The sequence below is a fragment of the Ovis aries genome, chromosome 4 (genome assembly GCF_016772045.2).
Source record: "Ovis aries strain OAR_USU_Benz2616 breed Rambouillet chromosome 4, ARS-UI_Ramb_v3.0, whole genome shotgun sequence".
NCBI lineage: Eukaryota > Metazoa > Chordata > Mammalia > Artiodactyla > Bovidae > Ovis > Ovis aries.
In genome coordinates this window covers 89864829-89889287 of record NC_056057.1, presented here as the reverse complement: position 1 = coordinate 89889287, position 24459 = coordinate 89864829, and the positions used below count along the sequence as shown (strand labels likewise).

At 39.5% G+C, this 24459-nt stretch overlaps 1 protein-coding gene across 1 annotated transcript; it reads right to left on the bottom strand.

Moving 5' to 3' along the window:
- Positions 1-784: 784 nt before the first annotated feature.
- LOC101101889 (hyaluronidase-4-like) lies at positions 785-18251 on the bottom strand. Its single transcript, XM_027968382.1, has 3 exons — positions 17331-18251; positions 9273-9362; positions 785-1201 (listed from the first exon to the last, which is right to left on the bottom strand). The coding sequence occupies exons 1-3, from the start codon at positions 18249-18251 to the stop codon at positions 785-787; spliced, it is 1428 nt and encodes a 475-aa protein (XP_027824183.1).
- Between the last annotated feature and the right edge of the window lie 6208 nt (positions 18252-24459).

Here is a 24459-nt window from a genome sequence, read left to right as displayed (position 1 = left end):
ATCTCATATGACCTTATTACAAATTTATCTGCTATTAACAATTGGAGTCTCAGAAACATTGTAGCAACATCTAATCAAAATAGATGCTCTTGTTGCTATCCAATTTAAGTGCATATTTATTTTTTTAAAAAATAAAAATACATCTTTCTTGATCACTTTCCTTCAGAAATTTCTCTTAAATTATTATTATTATTTTAATTACCTTCATTCAACCCCTTAGTTCAAATAGTCAATGACCTGACTCCTTCCTCCTTCCTCCTGCATCAGCCACACTGGCCTAAACCTGCTCTCACATAACGACTCTTGCATTTGCTCTTCCTTAATCTGAGAATGCTCTTCTCAGACATCTTGTGATCTGATCCTCCTGCCTGCAGGTCCTCTCATTAGGGAGCCATACCTGACCGCCCTGTAAACAATCTCCACTGCTCTCTCTTGTCCTTTACCATGCTTTGTTATTCTCCACAGCACTTAGCACCATTTGATACAAATGAATTTGTTTATTATCATTCATCTCCTCACAAGAATTTAAGTTCCCCAAGGACAGAGACTTTGGTACATTCACATCCTTATCCTTAGAGCCTCGCATGAGGTAAGCATCCAAGACAGAATTGCTCTATTTAATGGCTCTATAGAGCCAAAGATACCCACCAACCCACCCCCTCCTTTTTTTTTTTTTTTTTCCGCTTTAAAGAGAACAAATATTTTAGAAGTATGTTGAGGTTAAAGAAAAAAAAAAAAACCAGCATTTTCTGCTTTTCAGAATTTCAAGGAAAAAATGACACTGTCATGGGGGTAGAAAAATGAAGAGAATCACAGATAAGGTCATGCTGAGAAAAACTGATAATTTAAAGTCAGCAATACGGGCCTTATTCTTCCCTCTCAGGAGATCTGAAGAAAGCTGCTGGCAAGACTCTCCATGCCAGCCATGATAGCAGCGACACACAAACCCATCCTTCATGGCCTTTACTGTCTTCAGTTTATTGGCTGGAGAAAGGATGACTCTCACGCTCTTGCTTAGGCCATATCTCTTACTGCTGCTTCCTGGCAGATGCAGATAGGAGGAGGATTCAGATGTTTTTCGAATGCATCTTCCATTATTGTTACACAGACTTTGACTGCAGAGTTTGGCTGCAGTTGTTACATTAACAGCATAATGGCCCAATGGCCCTTGAATAAATTTTTGCACAGACAAGCAGGTCTCCTGTGGGAAAAACAGAGATCTATTTAGATCACTTTCAAAACATGATTCAATTGTCCAGGTACCATTTATCAATATTGAGGAGAAAGAGTTTCAGTGGATTTAGCATTTAAATGAAAGACTAGCCCATATAAAGTCCCGCAAGTGATGATCCATGCCTTTGGTTAGGAATACTCTAATGAACCAATTTCATACCATTTTCTGAGGAAAAGGATTCCACATTTTTCCATAAGAGTATCCTTTAAGAGATACTTGTACTGACACTTTAAAAAGAAAATCTTTATCGTGGGATGATTTTGTTAAATTCATGAAACAATTTTGGTACTGATACTTAATATATGTTAACATCAGGTCAGATTTTTCTCAGACTACCAAATTATCCCATTCTTCTCCTTATCTCTTCAGAGGTAACAGTTCTCCTGAAGTGGGGAGGGGTAGTACTTGCATCCATATTTTTATAACTTTACTACATGTAAATGTAATTGTGAACAATGTGTATATTATTTTGTGTCTTTAAATTCTTATACAAATTTATATCATTTGGAATATTTTATTTTCTACAACTTCCTTTGCAAACATTTTCAAGATCCTTTCCCCACATTCATACATGTAGCTCTTAAAAAAAATGTAGCTGTGGTTCAGTCTCATAGTAAAAATACATCGTACTTTATATATCCATTGGCTGGGTTGTAGGAGGGATTCTATAAAAGATTATTATTTATTACTAAATTCCTGAGTCACTTGTATACCATATGGAAAGTTAGATTGTCTTCCTATAAATCTGCCACTAGGCACCATTGATTGTCCACAACCTTGAGTTTTAAGGCTAGTACACAGTTCTACCTACTCATGTTCACACTATGCAGTTAGGATGTGCTGGCCGAATTGAAATGACACCATCAGCCAGCCCAGAAGAATCTGGCTAGAATCTTCATCAATGCTTGCCTTAATCCATAAAGGAAGTGCCATGGGAAAATCCTAGTAGATTCATTAATAAAAGTGTGCTTTCTATCAGCACTTCAATTATTTTGATCAATACTAACTCTAATGGAAGGGCTTCCCTGATGGCTCAGCCATAAAGAGTCTGCCTGCAATGATTTGATCCCTGGGTTGGGAAGATCCTTGGAGGAGGAAATGGCAACCCATTCCAATATTTTTGCCTGGAAAATTCTATGGACAGAGGAGTCTGGCAGGCTATAGTCCAAGGGGTCAGACATGACTGAGCGTGCATGCATACACAACATGAATGCATAATTAAATTCCAATTAATTTAAAACAGCAGGACAGTTTGTCTTTGAGAAGAAGCCCCAAAACTGTGAATCTATGTGGAAAGGATTCAGGGGTTCAAACGGAAAGTCATAAGGCAGAATAAGCTACTAATGGCAGGCAGTTGAACAAGGTGTCACTTTGGACAATAACAAGTTCTGAAAACCCGTGTGTAATATTTTTGTTCCAGGTACATTCAGTCTAGGTCAGCCTCACATTATGTTTAGGAATAAATGCTATTTTTAGTCAAGGCATGGCTCCTTATCTGAGGCATCTGAGGAAGTTTGTAGGACAGATGGGAAAAATGGAACAGGGAAACCACCGAACAAAACAAGAAAGAAAGAAGTAAGAAAGAGGGAGGGAAGAGGAAGAAAGAAGACTGAGAGGAGAGACGAATCAAAGAGAGTACAGAGTACAGGTAAACCCAATCAGGTTCAACTTGGGTTTCCCTGTTCTGTCCCAGCCCTCTTCCTTGAAATTCCTTCTTCACTTATCTTCTGGTATATCACACTCTCCTGGATTTTTCCTTTCTCACTGAATGCTCCTTCTTAATCTCATTTACTAGCTCATCTTCCCCACCTCTTAACCCTGGAGTACCCTAGGCTTAATTTTTCACTTTTCCAGCTATACTCTCTGGATAAACTTACCCCTTCTCATTGCCTTAAATAGAACTCCCAGATGTGTATTTCTCAGAATTTATCTCTGATCAACTGTACACCCACCTATCTACTGGACATCTCTACCTGAATGTCTCAGGAACACTTCAACAACCTTAACCCATTCCAATGTGATCCCCCGATCCTCTTCCCAGCCTATCTCAACATGTCAGCTCCCTCTCTCCAGTGCCTCAGGAGCAAAACCTTGAAGGTGCAAGTTGTGTGGGGGTTGGAAGCATCTCTAACCTCATGCAAGAAAGAGACAGACCCTATATGGCAGCCATGTGGGATGGTCTTCAAGAGACCACAGTAATTTTAAAAGCCACCATATAAATAAAAATTACTTTTCCCACTCTGCCTCCTCTCTACCCCAGTCTCCTGTACTCATCCTTGAAGCAAATGAGCAAAGAAATGAATGGTACTCCTCTTCCCCACAACTGAGACCCAAGCTTGGGGTGTGGGGAGAAGAAGCAAGAAGTTTCAACCTGGATAATAACAACCACCACTTACATGGCACTTGGCATGTGCCAGGTACTGTTTAAGTGCTTTACATGTATTAATAATGTAATTCTCATAACAGCCCTATAAGATAGATACTATTATTCTCACCATTTAATGGATAAAGAAATTGTAGAGATTTGTTCAAGGTCGTTGGCTAGTAGGAGACAAAAAGTGAACATTGGATTCCAAGTCGTTCAACCTTAGGCCTCCTCTTACCAATACCAGCTTGCTGATTTGTAGAATGCCAAATGAGAAAGAGCTGACTGTTTTTATATTTTATGAGACCGAATGTTTTAATACTTGAAAAGTGAACTATTTGTTAATGAAGTAAAGTCGCTCAGTAGTGTCTGACTCTTTGCGACCCCATGGACTGTAGCCTATCAGGCTCCTCCGTCCATGGGATTTTCCAGGCAAGAGTGCTGGAGTGGATTGCCATTACCTTCTCCAGGGGATCTTCCCAACCCAGGGATTGAACCCGGGTCTCCCGCATTGCAGGCAGACGCTTTACCGTCTGAGCCACTTCAATACCTGTGGATAAGTGTGTGCTTAGTCACTTCAGTCGTGTTCCAACTCTTTGCGACACCATGGACTGTAGCCCACCAGGCTCCTCTGTCTATGGGATTCTGCAGACAAGAATACTGGAGTGGGATTTTCCCCACTCAGGTATCAAACCCACATCTCCTGCATTGCAGGCAGATTCTTTACCCACTGAGCCACCTGGGAAGCCAATTCATTAATACCTAAATATGAGGAAAACTGTGGTTTCTGCATTTTCACTTAGGTAGTACAACAGGCCACCAACTGAACATGTTCAAAGTCAGTTGTGGAAAATGATAGAATTATTCCATGTGAGAATTGCTATCAAGGGTAGAATGTTAATAAACGTTTATATATACATATATATATATATATATATATATATATATATATATATATATATTTCTCTCCCATGAGCATTTCTATCACAGACAATCAGAAAATAAAGAATCAGTTTTGGAGAATCCATCCTTTGTGTGGTTGAAATATATTTATTTTTAAAATTTGGTATTCTCTTTTTTTCATACATATTATATCATTCTTGCTGTTGTTTAGTTGCTAAGTTGTGTTGGACTCTTTTGCAACTCCCATGGATATAGCCCCACCAGGTTCCTCTGTCCATGGGATTTTTCCAGGCAAGAATAGTGGAATGGGTTGCCATTTCCTTCTTCAGGAGGTCTTTCCAACCCAGAGATCAAATACTCAACTCCTGCATTGGCAGGTGGATTCTTTGCCATTGATCCACCATCTACCAAAATTCTTACAAAGTAGATTTTCTTTCAGTACTTTTTTTTTTAGATGAAGACATGGATACTCAGAGAGGTTAATAAACTTGCCCAAGATTACACCCCTAGAATGTAAAATTTGTATTCTTATTTAGGATTGTCTGATTGGAAAATGTGTGCTCTTTTTACAACACTGTGGCTGGTACAGACAAATCGCTCAATGTGAGTCCCTGTGCTCTCTGAGTTCTGTTAAAGTCAACTGAGCAGATAATTAGCAACCGTTTGTATCTGACATAAAAAATTAAAACAAAAACCAGAAGATGGCAGAGGAATAGGACAGGGAGACCACTTTCTCCCCCATAAATTCATCAAAAGAACATTTGAACGCTAAGTAAATTCCACAAAATAACTTCTGAATGCCGGCAGAGGACATCAGGCACCCAGAAAAGCAGGCCATTATCTTCGAAAGGAGGTAGGAAAAAATATAAAAGATAAAAAGAGAGACAAAAGAGGTAGGGACAGAGATCCATCAAGGGAAGGGAGTCTTAAAATAGAGAGAAGTTTCCAAACACCAGGAAACACTCACTGGTGAGTCTGTGGCCAGCCTTGGAACCTCAGAGGGTAACATAACTGGGAGGAAAAATAAATAAATAATTAAAACCCACAGATTACATGCCCAACGGTAACTCCCAGTGGAGAAGCAGCGCAGATACCCGCATCAGCCACTAGCAAGCGGAGGCGCAGGTTGCATTGCTTAGAGTGAGGACAGGGCCTCAATGCCCCGAGGGCAATCTGAGGGAACTAACTTGAAATAGCAAACCAGACTGTGGGATAACTACCCCGTGAAAAGCCCTAACCTAAGACACCGCCAGGCCCGCTCACAGAACAAAGGACTGACTAGAGCTAGCCGGCTGCGGACCAGCCCATCCCCCACCGGAGACAGGCAGACGAGGGCTGCTGGAGCCAGAAGGGGGCAATCACGGCCCCAGAGAAGCATCATTTACCAAACTGCAAGCAGGCTTTGTTGCTAACCAGGGCTTCTTGGGGTTCTGGATGGTCGACATCCGCCTGAGAAGGTGCGCTGGTTGTACACCCAGAAAACTGAGCGGCAGGGACAGGGGAGGCGATAAGTCGCAGAAACTGCGTTCGCCAAGCACCTGGTCATCTGAGCTGCTCGGACCTGGGAAGGACACAAAACACAGGCCCAACCGAGTCTGCGCCTTTGAGGAGTACCTGAGTACCTGAACCTGAGCGGCTTAGACCTGGGAAATGCATGCAACCCAGGGCTGGCCTCAGACAGTTCCTGGCAGAGCAGCCTAGAGCCTAAGCAGTGTAGACAGGGAAAGCACACATGCCGTGAGCAGGGGCAAAGCCAGTGTGGCCGAGGCTCTGCGAGCACTCCCCACACACACCAGCAGAACGACTGTACAAGTGAGCCTAAAAAATTGTCCACCACCGCCCCCTTGTGTCAGGGCAGAAATTAGACACTGAAGAGACCAGCAAACAGAAAAAGCTAAAACAGAGGGAACTACCTTAGAAGTGACAGATTAATAGATTAAAACCCTGTAGTCAGCACCGACTACATAGGAAGGAGCCTATAGATCTTGAAAAGTATAAGCTGGATCAAGGAACTATCTGAAAATGAACTGACCCCACACTGTCCACAAAAACACCAGAGAAAGTCCTAGATATATTTTTACTATTATCATTCTTTAAATTTTTTTTTTACTTTTAAGTCTTCTATTACTCCTTTAATTTTCATTTTTGTAATCTATTACTACTTTGCAGAAAAGACCCTATTTTTAAAGCAAACTTCATATATATATATAATCATTTTTGTGACTTTGGTTTTTTTCTTTAATATTGTATTTTTGAGAATCTACACTAGATTTTTAATCTTTGCTTTTTGGAATTTGTTATCAATTTTGTACTTTTAAGAGCCCAATCTTCAGTACCCATTTTTACTTGGAAGCGAGATTACTGGCTTGACTGCTGTCTCCCGCTTTGGACTCTCCTTTTTCTCCACCAGGTCGCCTCTATCTCCTCCCTCCCCTTCTCTTCTCTACCCAACTCTGTGAATCTCTGTGTGTTCCAGATGGTGGAGAACACTTAGGGAACTGTTTACTGGCTGGATCTGTCTCTCTCCTTTTCATTTCCCTCTTTAACCCTCCTGGCCACCTCTGTCTCCTTCCTCCCTCTGCTCTTCTCTGCATAACTCCGTGAACATCTCTGAGTGGTCCAGACAGTGGAGCTCACATAAGGAAGTGATTACTGGCTAGCTTGCTCTCTTCTCTTCTGATCCCACCTCATCTCATTCCAGTCACCTCTAACTGCCCCCTCCCTCTTCTCTTCTCCATGTAACTCAGTTAACCTCTCTGGGTGTCCCTCAATGTGGAGAAACTTTTCATCTCTAACCTAGATATTTTATCATTGGTGCTGTATAGATGGAGAAGTCTTGAGCCTACTCTAAAAATAAAACTGAAAACCAGAAGCAGGTGGCTTAAGTCCAAATCCTGAGAACATCAGAGAACTCCTGACTCCAGGGAACATTAATCGATAGGAGGTCATCAAACGCCTCCATACCTACTCTGAAACCAAGCACCACCCAAGGGCCAATAAGTTCCAGAGCAAGACATACCATGTAAATTCTCCAGCAACACAGGAACATAGCCCTGAGCTTCAATATACAGGCTGCCCAAAGTCACTCCAAACACACTGACATCTCACAACTCATTACTGGACAATTCATTGCACTCCAGGGAGAAGAAATCAACCTGCCTGACTTAAGGCTCTACTACAAAGCCACAGTTGTCAAGAGAGTATGGTACTGTCACAAAGACAGATATATAGATCAATGGAACAAAATAGAAAGCCCAGAAATAAATCCACACACCTATGGACACCTTCTCTTTGACAAAAGAGGCAAGAATATACAATGGAGAAAAGACAATCTCTTTAACAAGAGGTGCTGGGAAAACTGGTCAACCACTTGTAAAAGAATAAAACTAGAACACTTTCTAACACCATACACAAAAATGAACTCAAAATGGATTAAAGATCTAAATGTAAGACCAGAAACTATAAAACTCCTAGAGGAGAACATAGGCAAAACACTTTCTGACATAAATCACAGCAGGATCCTCTATGACCCACCTCCCAGAATATTGGAAATAAAAGCAAAAATAAACAAATGGGATCTAATTAAAATGAAAAGCTTCTGCACAACAAAGGAAACTCTAAGCAAAGTGAAAAAACAGCCTTCAGAATAGCAAATGAAACAACTGGCAAACAACTAATCTCAAAAATATACGAGCAACTCCTGCAGCTCAATTCCAGAAAAATAAACAACCCGATCAAAAAATGGGCCAAAGACCTAAACAGACTTTTCTCCAAAGAAGACATGCAGATGGCTAACAAACACATGAAAAGATTCTCAACATCACTCATTATCAGAGAAATGCAAATCAAAACGACAATGAGGTACCATTTCACGCCAGTCACAATGACTGCGATCCAAAAGTCTACAAGCAATAAATGCTGGAGAGGGTGTGGAGAAAAGGAAACCCTCTTACACTGTTGGTGGGAATGCAAACTAGTACAGCCGCTATGGAGAACAGTGTGGAGATTCCTTAAAATACTGGAAATACTGGAAATACGACCCAGCAATCCCACCGCTGGGCGTACACACCGAGGAAACCAGAATTGAAAGAGACATGTGTACCCCAATGTTCATCACAGCACTATTTGTAATAGCCAGGACATGGAAGCAACCTAGATGCCCATCAGCACATGAATGGATAAGAGAGCTGTGGTACATATACACAATGGAGCCATTAAAAAGAATACATTCGAATCAGTTCTAATGAGGTGGATGAAACTGGAGCCTATTATACAGAGTGAAGTAAGCCAGAAAGAAAAACACCAATACAGTATATTAATGCATATATATGGAATTTAGAAAGATGGTAACAATAACCTTGTATGCAAGACAGCAAAGGAGACACAGATGTATAGAATAGTCTTTTGGACTCTGTTGGAGTGGGCGAGGATGGGATGATTTGGGAGAATGGCTTTGAAACATGTATATTATCATATGTGAAATGAATTGCCAGTCCAGGTTCAATGCATGATATAGGATGCTTGGGGCTTGTGCACTGGGATGATCCAGAGGGATGGGATGGGGAGGGAGGTGGGAGGGGGTATCAGGATGGGGAACACATGTACACCCGTGGTGGATTCATGTCAATGTATGGCAAAACCAATACAATATTGTAAAGTAATTAGCCTCCAATTAAAACAAATTTATATTAAAAAATAAAATAAAATAATTTTAAAAAAAAACAATATCTGGAATATCTCCAAGATGCTGGTGGGGAAACCACTGCTTACCTTTGAATCAGAATAGTCATATCCTCCCCACAATATTACTCCTGATGCCCCCAATGCTGCACTCTCACCAATTGTATGCACTAGGTCCTCCTAAAAAAGAGAAGGGTCACAAGTAGATTCTGCCAACCATATTTAATCACCTACAATTCAATAATTTCTCAGTCCATCAACTGTGGTAAAGAACATACTGATAACATTATCTTTGTTTCTAAAACAAAGTTCTATAGAGCAGAATCGGAAAAGGTAATTCTGCCTGGGATACTTACCTGATAAATATGTATGATGTTCCAAGCAATATTCTAGACACTAAGAATATAAAAATGAAGTAGATTCCATTTATTGTTCTTGAGGGTGTGTTTTAGTGTGATGATTATGACAGACATACATAAATTGCAGGGTAAATAATTAAATTCTATATTAGCACCCACAAGATATACATAGAGTAGAGAAAGTGGTTAATGCTGCATGGAAGTGTATTGGAAGATTTCCTTTAAGAGGTGAAATTTCAGAGTGGTCTGTGGAAAAGAGTATAAATTGATAAAATAGACTTAAGAGAGCAGAGTTTTTTATCCAGTAGGAAAAAAAGAAAAGGCAGACTCATATGTAGGAAAAAGCACGATTCCTTGAGAAGTGATAGTAACTCTTATATTAGGTAAAAAGCACTGGGGATCTGGGGAGAAGAAAATGTATCTGAATCCTTGTATTACGTTAGCCAAAAAGTTCTTTGGAGTTCAAGGAAAGATAAAAGACACAGTTTTCATTTTCATGAAGAATTTTACTGAACAAAATATTCACTCTTTTGCTCCACTGCCTTCTGCTATTTTTCAGGCAACTTCATAATTTCATCTTCCTAAAACTTTTTATCTTTTTGAGCAAACAACTCCTTTCCAGGGAGTTTAATTTTTTTCTGTTAAGAGAATTTTGTAAAGACAAATAAGTGGACATCCAAATGTGTAGCGTCTGATGAATGTGGCAGATGAATCAGAACTTCCAGCCAAGCTATAACCGTTTTGCCTGGTCATCAAAGAAAGATACAGTCTCAAGCTATCCTAATGGACAATAATGCATTTTAAGTTGACTAATTCTAGATGTCTTTTTGTTTGAGTGCTGTTGTCAGTGATCTAATTGGAACAGTAGCTGTTGGAATTGTTTGGTCTCCAGAAGGAGCTCACAATAAAAGCCACCCTTTCTAATCTCACCATATACACAGCATCACCTTCTTTAGATGAAGATAGGCCTTTGGTGTGGTTGGTGGTGGTTTATTTCACTTGCCCCATGATCTCTTCCATTTCACATTATTGTACAATATCCACTTTTCATTGCCCATCACAATTTGTTGTAAAAACGGAACATTTTCATTATGTTTAAGTAGAGAATCGCATGTGGAAATTTGGTTAAGAAGGATTTTTTCTGCTTAATTTACATGGAACGCAGATATCAAAACAATGAAAATAACCAAGTTAGTGCAAATGATATTCAAGATTTGGATATATTCAGTATGTTGGCTATCTCCCAAGTGGTATAATGTTGATTGTTCTCAATTAATGGTTTGATATGATCACTATCAACTTCAACTTGTTTACTTCACCTTGGAGCAATGTCCAGTGAGAAATCTCCAGCGTGAAAATCTGCAAACCACTTTTGACATGTTTGATCGGTCACAGCACCTTCTCCATACACTGCACAAATCTTTTTATGCATTTCTATTGTTTTTACCTTTCTTGAAATAATAAGCATAATATGCAGAAAATGTTTTGCTTCCATCTTCAGTATTAAAATGGCTACACAAAATTTCACTCATTTGTATGACATTTTTAACTTTTAATTTTTTATATTTTTAATGAAGTATAAATGATATACAAATATTGTGCTAGTTTCAGGTATATGGCATAATGATTTAATTTTTTTATGTATTACAAAATGATCACCATAAGCTTAGTTACCATCTGTCACCATACATAGTTACTACAGTATTATTGACTGTATTCCCTATGCTGTACATTATATCTCTGCTGGTGTGGCTAAGTCGCTTCAGTCGTGTCCGACTCTGTGCGACCCCATAGACAGCAGCCACCAGGCTCTGCCGTCCCTGAGATTCTCCAGGCAAGAACACTGGAGTGGGTTGCCATTTCATTCTCCAATGCATGAAAGTGAAAAGTGAAAGTGAAGTTGCTCAGTCATATCCGACTCTTAGCGACTCCATGGACTGCAGCCCACCAGGCTCCTCCGTCCATGGGATTTTACAGGCAAGAGTACTGGAGGGGGGTGCCATTGCCTTCTCCGACATTATATCTCTAGGTATTATTTATTTTATAATTTCCAACCCTCTACCTCCTTCCATGGGACACGATCAGTTTGTTATCTGTATCTATGAGTCTGTTTATGTTTTTGGTTTGTTTGCACTCTGATATAATCAGACAGCTGTCACAATACAATCTAACAAAACTGTTTTGAATGAAGTTAAAGACAACTAAGTGCTACCAGAAGTATCGTATAGAAAAACACAAAAGAACTTTCTGGCCAACCCAATAGATAAGTAAACATCCAAATACCAGTGTCTTTTGTGTATATTTTATTACACAATTTTAAAGTGTTAGGGCTTAGCTGCAAGAAAGTTTTGACACTGGAAGTCCACACATTTGCAACTAAGATATTTTCAGCTGTCATAAAAACATATTGGAGAAGGAAGTGAAGATGACAGTCAGGGACCCCAATTAGGAGATGATGAAAACTGTTCAGTGAGAAATGATGAGAGCTTCAACAAAGGCAAGGTCAGTCCTTGTAAAGCAGAGAAGACAGATTGAACAGTTCTTTGGAAATTAAGATGGATAAGATTTAGTTGCCTTCTGGATAATAGAAAGAGAAGGGAGGCATCCAAGTGACTCTCAAGTGGGATGACTAAGTAGATGATAATTCACCAGGATGAGAACCAGAGGAGGTCATGTTCATGATTACAGATCAAGAGCAAAGAAGCAAGAAATAGGAAGAGATGAAAGAGAGAAGGAATGAGATAGATGGACAGTCTGAATTTTTTCCTTCCCTGCAAGGTGTGGAGAATCAAAGATCCAGTATAAAGGTGAAATATTCAAAACCAGAATGAGAAAATGGCCATGCTTCAGCAAAGCTCCTCTGCATTATATGAAGTTTGCAGTAACCTAGCACTTTGTTTCACAATTTGTCTATATAATGAAACAAAAAAAAAATCATTCTTCCCTTATACTAACTAGCATTGCCTTCATTAAAAGAAAATCAAGTGTCTCATTCAAATTGAGACACTGGAAAGAAAATATCCAGCAGAGTTAGCTTTAAGTGATTTCATAATTACAACATGAAGAACATAATAAATGGTGTTGTGCTTAGTCACTAGTCATGTCTGATTCTTTGTGACCCATTGGACTGTAGCCCACCAGGCTCCTCTGTCCACGGGATTTTTCAAGCAAGAATACTGGAGTGGGTTGACATTTCCTTCTTCAGGGAATAAAAGATGTTATAACATAATAATGCTATTTAAACAATAAATGAGATTCATGCTGTTTGTTCATGTGAAAAGGGAAAGATTCATGTGAAAAGGGAAAGGCAATTGCATAATATTAAAACACTTCAGTATGCTATTACTCAGATGACGCTATAATTTTGGTTTTCTGAAATAGAGCTCAGAGCTGATACTTAGCCCATAATTGACTTTGAAAATCAAATATTACCCCCAAACGGGGATGTTACAAACAAGAATTTCATTAAAATATGGCTTATCTCATTCTATCCTTTTCTATCAAGGCATAATATCTGACTGCATGGATTATTACTTTCTAATCATTATTCATAATATATTGTGACATACTGTAGACACTCAGCGCGGCCGAGAGGAGCTACCCCATGTCCGAGGCCAGGGTGGCAGCCGAGAGGAGCCACCCCACATCCCAGGCCAGGGGCGGCAGCTGGGAGGAGCAACCCCACGTCCAAGGAGTGGTGGCTGCGCAGGCGCAGGAGGGCCTAGAGGAGCCATCCCACGTTCAAGGTCAGGAAGGGTGGCGGTGAGGAGATACCCCTTATCCAAGGTAAGGAGCAGTGGCTGCACTTTGCTGGAGCAGCTGTGAAGAGATACCCCAAGGTAAGAGAAACCCAAGTAATATGGTAGGTGTTGCAAGAGGGCATCAGAGGGCAGACACACTGAAACCATACTCACAGAAAACTAGTCAATCTAATCACACTAGGACCACAGCCTTGTCTAACTCAAAGAAAACAAGCCATGCCTGCAGGGCAGCCCAAGAAGGGCAGGTCATGGTGGAGAGGCCTGACAGAATGTGGTCCACTGGAGAAGGGAATGGCAAACCACTTCACTATTCTTGCCTTGAGAATCCCATAAACAGTATGAAAAGGCAAAATGATAGGATACTGAAAGAGGGACTCCCCAGGTCAGTAGGTGCCCAATATGCTACTGGAGATCAGTGGAGAAATAACTCCAGAAAGAATGAAGGGATGGAGCCAAAGCAAAAACAATACCCAGCTGTGGATGTGACTGGTTATAGAAGCAAGGTCTGATGCTATAAAGAACAATATTGCATAGGAACCTGGAATGTCAGGTCCATGAATGAAGGCAAATTGGAAGTGGTCATACAAGAGATGGCGAGAGTGAATGTCAACATTCTAGGAATCAGCGAACTAAAATGGACTGGAATAGGTGAATTTAACTCAGATGACCATTATATCTACTACTGCAGGCAGGAATCCCTCAGAAGAAATGGAGTAGCCATCATGGTCAACAAAAGAGTCTGAAATGCAGTACTTGGATGCAATCTCAAAAATGAGAGAATGATCTCTGTTCATCTCCAAGGCAAACCATTCAATAACATGGTAATCCAAGTCTATGCCCCAACCAGTAATGCTGAAGAAGGTGAAGTTGAACGGTTCTATGAAGATCAAGACCGTTTAGAACTAACACCTAAAAAAGATGTCCTTTTCATTATAGGGGACTGGAATGCAAAAGTAGGAAGTCAAGAAACACCTGGATTAGCAGGCAAATTTGGCCTTGGAATGCGGAACGAAGCAAGGCAAAGACTAATAGAGTTTTGCCAAGAAAATGCACTGGTCATAGCAAACACCCTCTTCCAACAACACAAGAGAAGACTCTACACATGGACATCACCAGATGGTCAACACCGAAATCAGATTATATTCTTTGCAGCCAAAGATGGAGAAGCTCTATACAGTCAACAGGAACAAGACCAGGAGCTGACTGTGGCTCAGATCATGAACTCCTTATCACCAAACTCAGACTGAAATTGAAGAAAGCAGGGGAAACCACTAGACCATTCAGGTATGACCTAAATCAAATCCCTTATGATTATACAGTGGAAGTGAGAAATAGATTTAAGGGTCTAGATCTGATAGACAGAATGCCTGATGAACTACAGAATGAGGTTCATGTACAGGAGACAGGGATCAAGACCATCCCCATGGAAAAGAAATGCAAAAAAGCAAAATGACTGTCTGGGGAGGCCTTACTAATAGCTGTGAAAAGAAGAGAAGTGAAAAGCAAAGGAGAAAAAGAAAGATATAAGCATCTGAATGCATAATTCCAAAGAATAGCAAGAAGAGATAAGAAAGCCTTCTTCAGCGATCTATGCAAAGAAATAGAGGAAAACAACAGAATGGGAAACACCAGAGATCTCTTCAAGAAAATTAGAGATATCAAGGGAACATTTCATGCAAAGATGGGCTCAATAAAGGACAGAAATTGTATGGACCTAACAGAAGCAGAACATAATAAGAAGACGTGGCAAGAATACACAGAAGAACTGTACAAAAAAGTTCTTCACAACCCAGATAATCACGATGGTGTGATCACTCATCTAGAGCTAGACATCCTGGAATGAGAAGTCAAGTGGGCGTTAGAAAGCATCACTATGAACAAAGCTAGTGGAGGTGATGGAATTTCAGTTGAGCTATTTCAAATCCTAAAAGATGATGCTGTGAAAGTGCTGCACTCAACATGCCAGCAAATTTGGGAAACTCAACAGTGGCTACAGGACTGGAAAAGGTCAGTTTTCATTCCAATCCCAAAGAAAGGAATGCCAAAGAATGCTCAAACTGCCACACAATTGCACTCATCTCACATGCTAGTAAAGTAATGCTCAAAATTCTCCAAGCCAGGCTTCAGCAATACGTGAACCGTGAACTTTCTGATGTTCAAGCTGGTTTCCGAAAAGGCAGAGGAACCAGAGATCAAATTGCCAACATCTGCTGGATCATGGAAAAAGCAAGAGAGTTCCAGAAAAACATCTATTTCCGCTTTATTGACTGTGCCAAAGCCTTTGACTGTGTGGATCACAATAAACTGTGGACAATTCTGAGAGAAATGGGAATACCAAACCACCTGATCTCACTCATGAGAAATCTGTATGCAGGTCAGGAAGCAACAGTTAGAACTGGACATGGAACAACAGACTGGTTCCAAATAAGAAAAGGAGTACGTCAAGGCTGTATATTGTCACACTGCTTATTTAACTTCTATGCAGAGTACATCATGAGAAACGCTGGACTGGAAGAAACACAAGCTGGAATCAAGATTGCCGGGAGAAATATCAATCACCTCAGATATGCATATGACACCACCCTTATGGCAGAAAGTGAAGAGGAACTAAAAAGTCTCTTGATGAAAGTGAAAGAGGAGAGTGAAAAAGTTGGCTTAAAGCTCAACATTCAGAAAACGAAGATCATGGCATCTGGTCCCATCACTTCATGGGAAATAGATGGGGAAACAGTGGAAACAGTGTCAGACTTTATTTTTCTGGGCTCCCAAATCACTGCAGATGGTGATTGCAGCCATGAAATTAAAAGATGCTTACTCCTTGGAAGGAAAGTTATGACCAACCCAGATAACATATTAAATAGCAGAGATATTACTTTGCCAACAAAGGTCCGTCTTAAGGCAATGGTTTTTCCTGTGGTCTTGTATGGATGTTAGTTGGACGGTGAAGAAAGCTGAGCACTAAAGAATTGATGCTTTTGAACTGTGGTGTTGGAGAAGACTCTTGAGAGTCCCTTGGACTGCAAGGAGATCCAACCAGTCCATTCTGAAGGAGATCAGTCCTTGGTGTTCATTGGAAGGACTGATGCTAAGGCTGAAACTCCAATACTTGGGCCACCTCATGAGAAAAGTTAACTCATTGGAAAAGACTCTGATGCTGGGAGGGATTAGGGGCAGGAAGAGAAGGGGACGACAGAGGATGAGATGGCTGGATGGCATCACTGACTCGATAGACATGAGTTTGAGTGAACTCTGGGAGGTGGTGATGGACAGGGAGGCCTGGCGTGCTGCAATTCATGGGGTCACACAGTCGGACACAACTGAGCAACTGAACTGAACTGAACCCTGTGTAAGTCTAAGAATGCTGCTGCTGCTTCTGCTGCTAAGTCGCTTCAGTCGTGTCCGACTCTTGTGATCCCATAGACGGCAGCCAATCAGACTCCTCTGTCCCTGGGATTCTCCACGCAAGAACACTAGAGTCGGTTGCCATTTCCTAGAATACTTCTGTATAAACCACTTTCATTGCCGTGACACTCATCACTAGGTTAGATTTTAGATTTTTAAAGATAAAATCAACAATCTATATTACTTTTAAGTAACATAATCAATTAAAACATTAAAATGCAATATATTGAAAATATAGTTGGTAAATAATTTACCCAAGCTCTCCTTTGTACAGTTTTGATTTGGAAAATTGCTGCTACTGCTTTGTGTTAAGAGCTTCTTTAATATGAATTTTCTCCCTAGTTAAATTTAATCTGTTGCATGATTAAACTTAAACTTAACTACAGTTCTGCAGGAAACCCTTGTAAATGCTGAGGGAGTAAGAATCATCACTTACAAACTCTTAAGCAAACATCTAATTGTCAATGACATTGTTTCAGAATTGGCTTGACATTTGAAAGACTACATGGTTTTAGTAATAGAATAGCATTCTATTATTAAGGGGATATAAGCGTCCTAAAACATTATTCCCTAAATTTCATATTCTACTAAATTTCCAGTTTTTAGACTGCATTTTTTTTTCTTACCTGTGACAAAGCTTCAATACTGTGCAAATAAAATGGTCTGGAAAAAATAAAAACTGGTAAAACATAGTCATCTTTAGCCATTTCAGCAATTCTCATAGCTTCTCTAACTCGATAATGAACAAATTTCAAAGCATTTAAACTTGACTTCAATATTTTCTCCAAATACACTGAAGTATAAAGTGCTCTGCTTTTTTCCCATAGCCACTGGAGTTGGTCATTGCGGGAAATTTCATCACTCGGGCATTTACCTGTGTAGGTCTGTGGATTTATCCTATAATCATAATTGTAGCAGTCTGGATAGAGATAAAAGCCCCATAAACATTTTGGTCTCATTTCTAAAGCCAGTGTGAGAGTAGCATTCATAATACTCTTTCCAGCAGTTTCAAATTCCTTTTGGGCAACTGTTCTCACTTTCATTTCTGACCAATCAGGATGGTGGTTTCTAGTAAAGTCTAAAGAGTGGTTTTTGTATATTACTCTATTGCCCCAATTTCTGTCCCATTGTGGCTTCCAGCTTTCCCAGTCAATGATAACAAGACCTTCTGATCTCCACCAAGGAAAAACTTTTGCAATGTCACCAGCAGTCTTCCTCAGGTGTGTAGGAAGGCTCATATTCTGTGGTATCCCTCCATTAAAGGATTTTCCCTCTGGAGAGAAATAAGGATAATACCCTAATTCATTTGGATAAATTATGGCAATTATCGGTCCACTCTGAGTCTCCAAAGGATTTGATATAATATTAAATAACTGAAGATTCAGATCCACATTGAAGAAATGCTGACACTGCATTGTTGGGGCCGCCCAGAAAATGTTGAAAGGTCTCTTTGTGATCACTGGAGCCATTGCTGGCTTGAGGGCTGAATGAGTGAACACTGTCAAGAGCAGCAGCACTCCTAGCCATGCCACCCAGGGGTTACACATGGCTCATAGTTTTCACCATCACGTTAGGCAATCTCCTTAAAAATAAGAAGAGGAAGAAAAATTAAACATGATGGAGTCGAATGTTCCTTAAATCAAGTAAACTCATGGTAGTGTTTAAAGCTATTCTTTGAGTTGTAGACTGACTTTTTAAAAGATTTATGAGATCTATTGATATCTAGGCAAAATTTATACTTCTAACAGGGAAGAAAAATGAGGCGCTTTTTTTTAAAACCAGAAAAGTAAAAAAAAAAAAAAAAATCCAGTGAATAGAAACCAAAGTAAAAATTTTCGCACAACTCCTCAGTCATGAAAATTCTGTCTGCTAGTTGTTCTAATTTCCTATAATTCTGACTACATAACCATCTAGTATTTTTAACAAAAATTAAATCGAACAAAAAGAAATATCTAATGGTACCAACAGTAAATAAACACTTGCTTGCTATTTTGAAGTCACTGGACTCAAAAATGGGCTTATTCATTATTTGGTTTGTTTGTTTTTAAAAAATGGTAGTTATATTTGGAACTAATACAGGCTAAAATAGAAACAGGTAGAAATGGCATTTACCTGCTGTTGATTATGGATTTTGTTGCTATCTTCTCTTGGTACATAAATTTAGAAACCAACTGATTGTTTAATTCCCTGGTTTTCCCATGAAGAAGTTGGTCTGTATTTTCACCACTCAATTCCCAAGTGAAACTTGGCTAAATCGCTTCTAAAAAGACAGTTGAGCCAAAAACTGCCAAAGAATCTTCTCAAACAAGGATGGTCTAATAGTTATGCATTCCGGCCAATGAGATCTCACCATGAAAGCAGTATGATTGAAGTTATGTATCAAAATGATTTTATCATGAAGATTTTTCTTTAAATAAATGAATCACAAACTTGTCTATGATGTAATTAAACTCAGTGTCTTTTTAAGAGTCAAACCTTTTTTTTTTTTTTGTAGTTCTTACTGATCTATCTAATATATTATTTAATATATTAAATTCAGGAAGGGGTACTGACCAAAGTCATATTTTAATTCTTGCAACGCAGCATCCCAAGTTTATAAAGAAACTTGAATACATTTGAATCAGTTCTAATGAGGTGGATGAAACTGGAGCCTATTATACAGAGTGAAGTAAGTCAGAAAGAAAAACACCAGTACACTATACTAACACATATATATGGAATTTAGAAAGATGGTAATGATAACCTTGTATGTATGTGAGACAGCAAAAGAGACACAGATGTATCGAACAGTCTTTTGAACTCTGTGGGAGAGGAAGAGGGTGGGATGATTTGGGAGAATGGCAATGAAACATGTATAATATCATATATGAAACGAATCGCCAGTCCAAGTTCGATGCATGATACTGGATGCTTGGGGCTGGTGTGCTGAGATGACCCAGAGGGATGGAACGGGGAGGGAGGAGGGAGGGGGGTTCAGGATGGGGAACACGTGTATACCTGTGGCAGATTCATGTTGATGTATGGCAAAACCAATACAATATTGTAAAATAATTAACCTCCAATTAAAATAAATAAATTTATTTTTAAAAAAGAACAAAACCAAAACCATAAAAGGAAAAATAAATAAATAAATAGAATTTGCCTGTGGTGGGGTGGGGGGAGAAACTTGGGTAAGTCATTGTCTCTCTGTACATTGAAGATTCATTCATAGCTATGAATGATAATTTACACTGTTAAATAAAGTAGTTATTATTTTTAAAATTAAGACAGTATGGTACTGGCACAAAGACAGAAATATAGATCAATGGAACAAAATAGAAAGCCCAGAGATAAATCCACACACATATGGACACCTTGTCTTAAACAAAGGAGGCGAGAATATGCAATAGATTAAAGACAATCTCTTTAACAAGTGGTGCAGGGAAAATTGGTTAACCACTTGTAAAAGAATGAAACTAGAACACTTTCTAACACCACACACAAAAATAAACTCAAAATGGATTAAAGATCTAAACGTAAGACCAGAAACTATAAAACTTCTAGGGGAGAACATAGGCAAAACACTCTCCTTCATAAATCACAGCAGGATCCTCTATGACTCACCTCCCAGAATACTGGAAATAAAAGGAAAAATAAACAAATGGGATCTAATTAAAATGAAAAGCTTCTGCACAACAAAGGAAACTATAAGCACAGTGAAAAGACAGCCTTCAGAATGGGAGAAAATAATAGCAAATGAAGCATCTGACAAACAACTAATCTCAAAAATATACAAGCAACACCTGCAGCTCAATTCCAGAAAAATAAACGACACAATCAAAAAATGGGCCAAAGAACTAAATAGACATTTCTCCAAAGAAGACATACAGATGGCTAACAAACACATGAAAAGATGCTCAACATCACTCATTATCAGAGAAATGCAAATCAAAACCACAATGAGGTACCATTTCACACCAGTCAGAATGGCTGCAATCCAAAAGTCTACAGGCAATAAATGCTGAAGAGGGTGTGGAGAAAAGGGAACCCTCTTACACTGTTGGTGGGAATGCAAACTAGTACAGCCACTATGGAGAACAGTGTGGAGATTCCTTAAAAACCTGGAAATAGAACTGCCTTATGACCCAGCAATCCCACTGCTGGGCATACACACAGAGGAAAACAGAATTGAAAGAGACATTTGTACTCCAATGTTCATCGCAGCACTGTTTATAATAGCCAGGACATGGAAACAACCTAGATGTCCATCAGCAGATGAATGGATAAGAAAGCTGTGGTACATATACACAATGGAGTATTACTCAGCCATCAAAAAGAATACATTTGAATCAGTTTTAATGAGGTGGATGAAACTGGAGCCAATTATACAGAGTGAAGTAAGTCAGAAAGAAAAACACCAGTACACTATACTAACACGTATATATGGAATTTAGAAAGATGGCAATGATAACCCTGTATGGGAGACAGCAAAAGAGACACAGATGCATAGAACAGTCTTTTGGACTCTGTGGGAGAGGAAGAGGGTGGGATGATTTGGGAGAATGGCATTGAAACATGTATAATATCATATAAGAAATGAATCGCCAGTCTAGGTTCGATGCAGGATACTGGATGCTTGGGGCTGGTGCACTGGGATGACCCAAAGAGATGGTACAGGGAGGGAGGTGGGACAGGGGTTCAGGATTGGGAACACGTGTACACCTGTGGCGGATTCATGTTGATGTATGGCAAAACCAATACAGTGTTGTAAAGTAAAATAAAGTAAAAAATAAATAAATAAAATAATAAATAAAAACAAAAACAAAACAAAAAATAAAATAAAATTAACTTCATGAGGAATTTGTATCATGGCATCAGATGAGTCCCCCAGTCACCAGAGATACTCTATTCTCTTCACTCTTCTCTAGCCATGGATCTTACGGTGACTCCTCCCCTCAAAAAAAGAAGAGCCAATTTTTTTCTTGTCTTTGTCATCCAGGGAAAATGAAAGAAGACCCACTATCTATAAATATTACTCTATATCTCCCTCTTCTCATGACAGCATGTATGGTATAAATGGGTATATATATTTAGTTAAATGTCATATCATATTAAATTTTTTAAAGAAAAAGGGCTATAACTCAAAAATAGTATGCTTTAATAAAATGCAATTATAAATTTTCTTTTCTAAAGTATTTTAATCATGCATTCTCTTTATATAAAAGTTATACCCTGTCTCTGTGTCACTAGTCTATAGAAAACTTATTGGTTTAGCATTGTCTTCTTCACCAGTATACATTTTGTAACATATTACTTCTACAGTGACAGATTAAGCATTATGAATTGTTCAGTTCAGTTCAGTCCCTCAATCATGTCCAACTCTTTGCCACCCCATGAACTGCAGCATGCCAGGCCTCTCTGTCCATCACCAACTCTCGGAGTTTACCCAAACACATGTCCATTGAATCGGTGATGCCATCCAACCAACTCATTTTCTATTGTCCCTGTCTCCTCCTGCCCTCAATTATTCCCAGCGTCAGGGTCTTTTCAAATGAGTCATCTCTTCACATCAGGTAGCCAAAGTATTGGAGTTTCAGCTTCAACTTCAGCCCTACCAATGAACACCCAGGACTGATCTCCTTTAGGATGGCCTGGTTGGATCTCCTTGCAGTCCGAGGGACTCACAAGAGTCTTCTCCAACACCACAGTTCAAAAGCATCAATTATTTTGTGTTCAGCTTTCTTTACAGTCCAGCTCTCACGTCCATACATGACCACTGGAAAAACCATAGCCTTGACTAGACAGACCTTTATTGACAAAGTAATGTCTCTGCTTTTTAATATGCTCTCTAGGTTGGTCATAACTTTCCTTCCAAGGAGTAAGTGTCTTTTACTTTCATGGCTGCAATCACCATCTGCAGTGATTTGGGAGCCCCCAAAATAGAGTCAGCTACTATTTCCATTGTTTTCCCATCTATTTGCCATGAAGTGATGATACTGGATGCCATAATCTTAGTTTTAATGTTGAGCTTTAAGCCAACTTTTTCACTCTCCTCTTTCACTTTCATTAAGAGGCTCTTAGTTCTTCTTCACTTTCTGCCTTAAGGGTGATGTCATCTGCATGTCTGAGGTTATTGATGTTTCTCCCAGAAATCTTGACTCTAGCTTGTGCTTCTTCCAGCCCAGCATTTCTCATGATGTACTCTGCATAGAAGTTAAATAAGCAGGATGACAATATACAGCCTTGACGTACTCCTTTTCCTATTTGGAACCAGTCTATTGTTCCATGTCCAGTTTTAACTGCTGCTTCCTGACCTGCCTACAGGTTTCTCAGGAGGCAGGTCAGGTGGTCTGGTATTCCCATATCTTTCAGAATTTTCCACAGTTTGTTGTGATCCACATAGCCAAAGGCTTTCGCATAGTCAATAAGCAGAAATAGGTGTTTTTCTGGAACTCTCTTGCTTTTTCAATGATCCATCAGGTGTTGCCAATTTGATCTCTGATTCCTCTGGCTTTTCTAAAACCAGCTTGAACATCTGGAAGTTCATGATTCACATATTGCTGAAGCCTGGCTTGGAGAATTTGAGCATTACTTTACTAGCATGTGAGATGAGTGCAATTGTGCAGTAGTTTGAGCATTCTTTGGCATTGCCTTTCTTTGGGATTGGAATGAAAACTGACCTTTTCCAGTCCTGTGGCCACTGCTGAGTTTTCCAAATTTGCTGACATTTTGAGTGCAGCACTTTCACAGCATCATCTTTTAGGATTTGAAATAGCTCAACTGGAATTCCATCACCTCCACTAGCTTTGTTCGTAATGATGCTTCCTAAGGCCCACTTGACTTCACATTCCAGGATGTCTGGCTCTAGGTGAGGGATCAAACTGTCATGATTATCTGGATTGTGAAGATCTTTTTTGTATTGTTCTTCTGTGTATGCTTGCCACCTCTTCTTAATATCTTCTATTTCTGTTAGGTCCATACCATTTCTGTCCTTTATCGAGCCCATCTTTGCATGAAATGTTTCCTTGATATCTCTAACTGTCTTGAAGAGATCTCTAGTCTTTCCCATTCAATTTTTTCCCTCTATTTCTTTGCATTGGTTGCTGAGGAAGGCTTTCTTATCTCTCCTTGCCGTTCTTTGGAACTCTGCATTCAAATAGGTATATCCTTCCTTTTCTCCTTTGCGTTTGGCTTCTCTTCTTCTCACAGCTATTTGTAAGGCCTCCTCAGACAACCATTTTGCTTTTTTGCATTTCCTTTCCATGGGGATGGCCTTGATCCCTGTCTCCTGTACAATGTTACGAACCTCCATCCATAGTTCATCAGGTACTCTAGTCCCTTAAGTCAGATATAGTCCCTTAAATCTATTTCTTACTTTCACTATATAATCATAAGAGATTTTATTTATGTTATACCTGAATGGCCTAGTGGTTTTCCCTACTTTCTTCTATTTAAATCTGAATTTGACAATAAGGAGTTCATGATCTGAGCCACAGTCAGCTCCTGGTCTTGTTTTTGTTGACTGTATAGAACTTCTCCATCTTTAGCTGCAAAGAATGCAATCAGCCTGATTTTGGTGTTGACCATCTGGTGATGTACAGGTAGAGTCTTCTCTCGTGTTGTTGGAAGAGGGTGTTTCTATGACCAGTGCATTCTCCTGGCAAAACTCTATTAGCCTTTGCCCTGCTTCATTCCGCATTCCAAGGCCAAATTCGCCTGTTACTCCAGGTGTTTCTTGACTTCTTACTTTCGCATTCCAGTCTCCTATAATGAAAA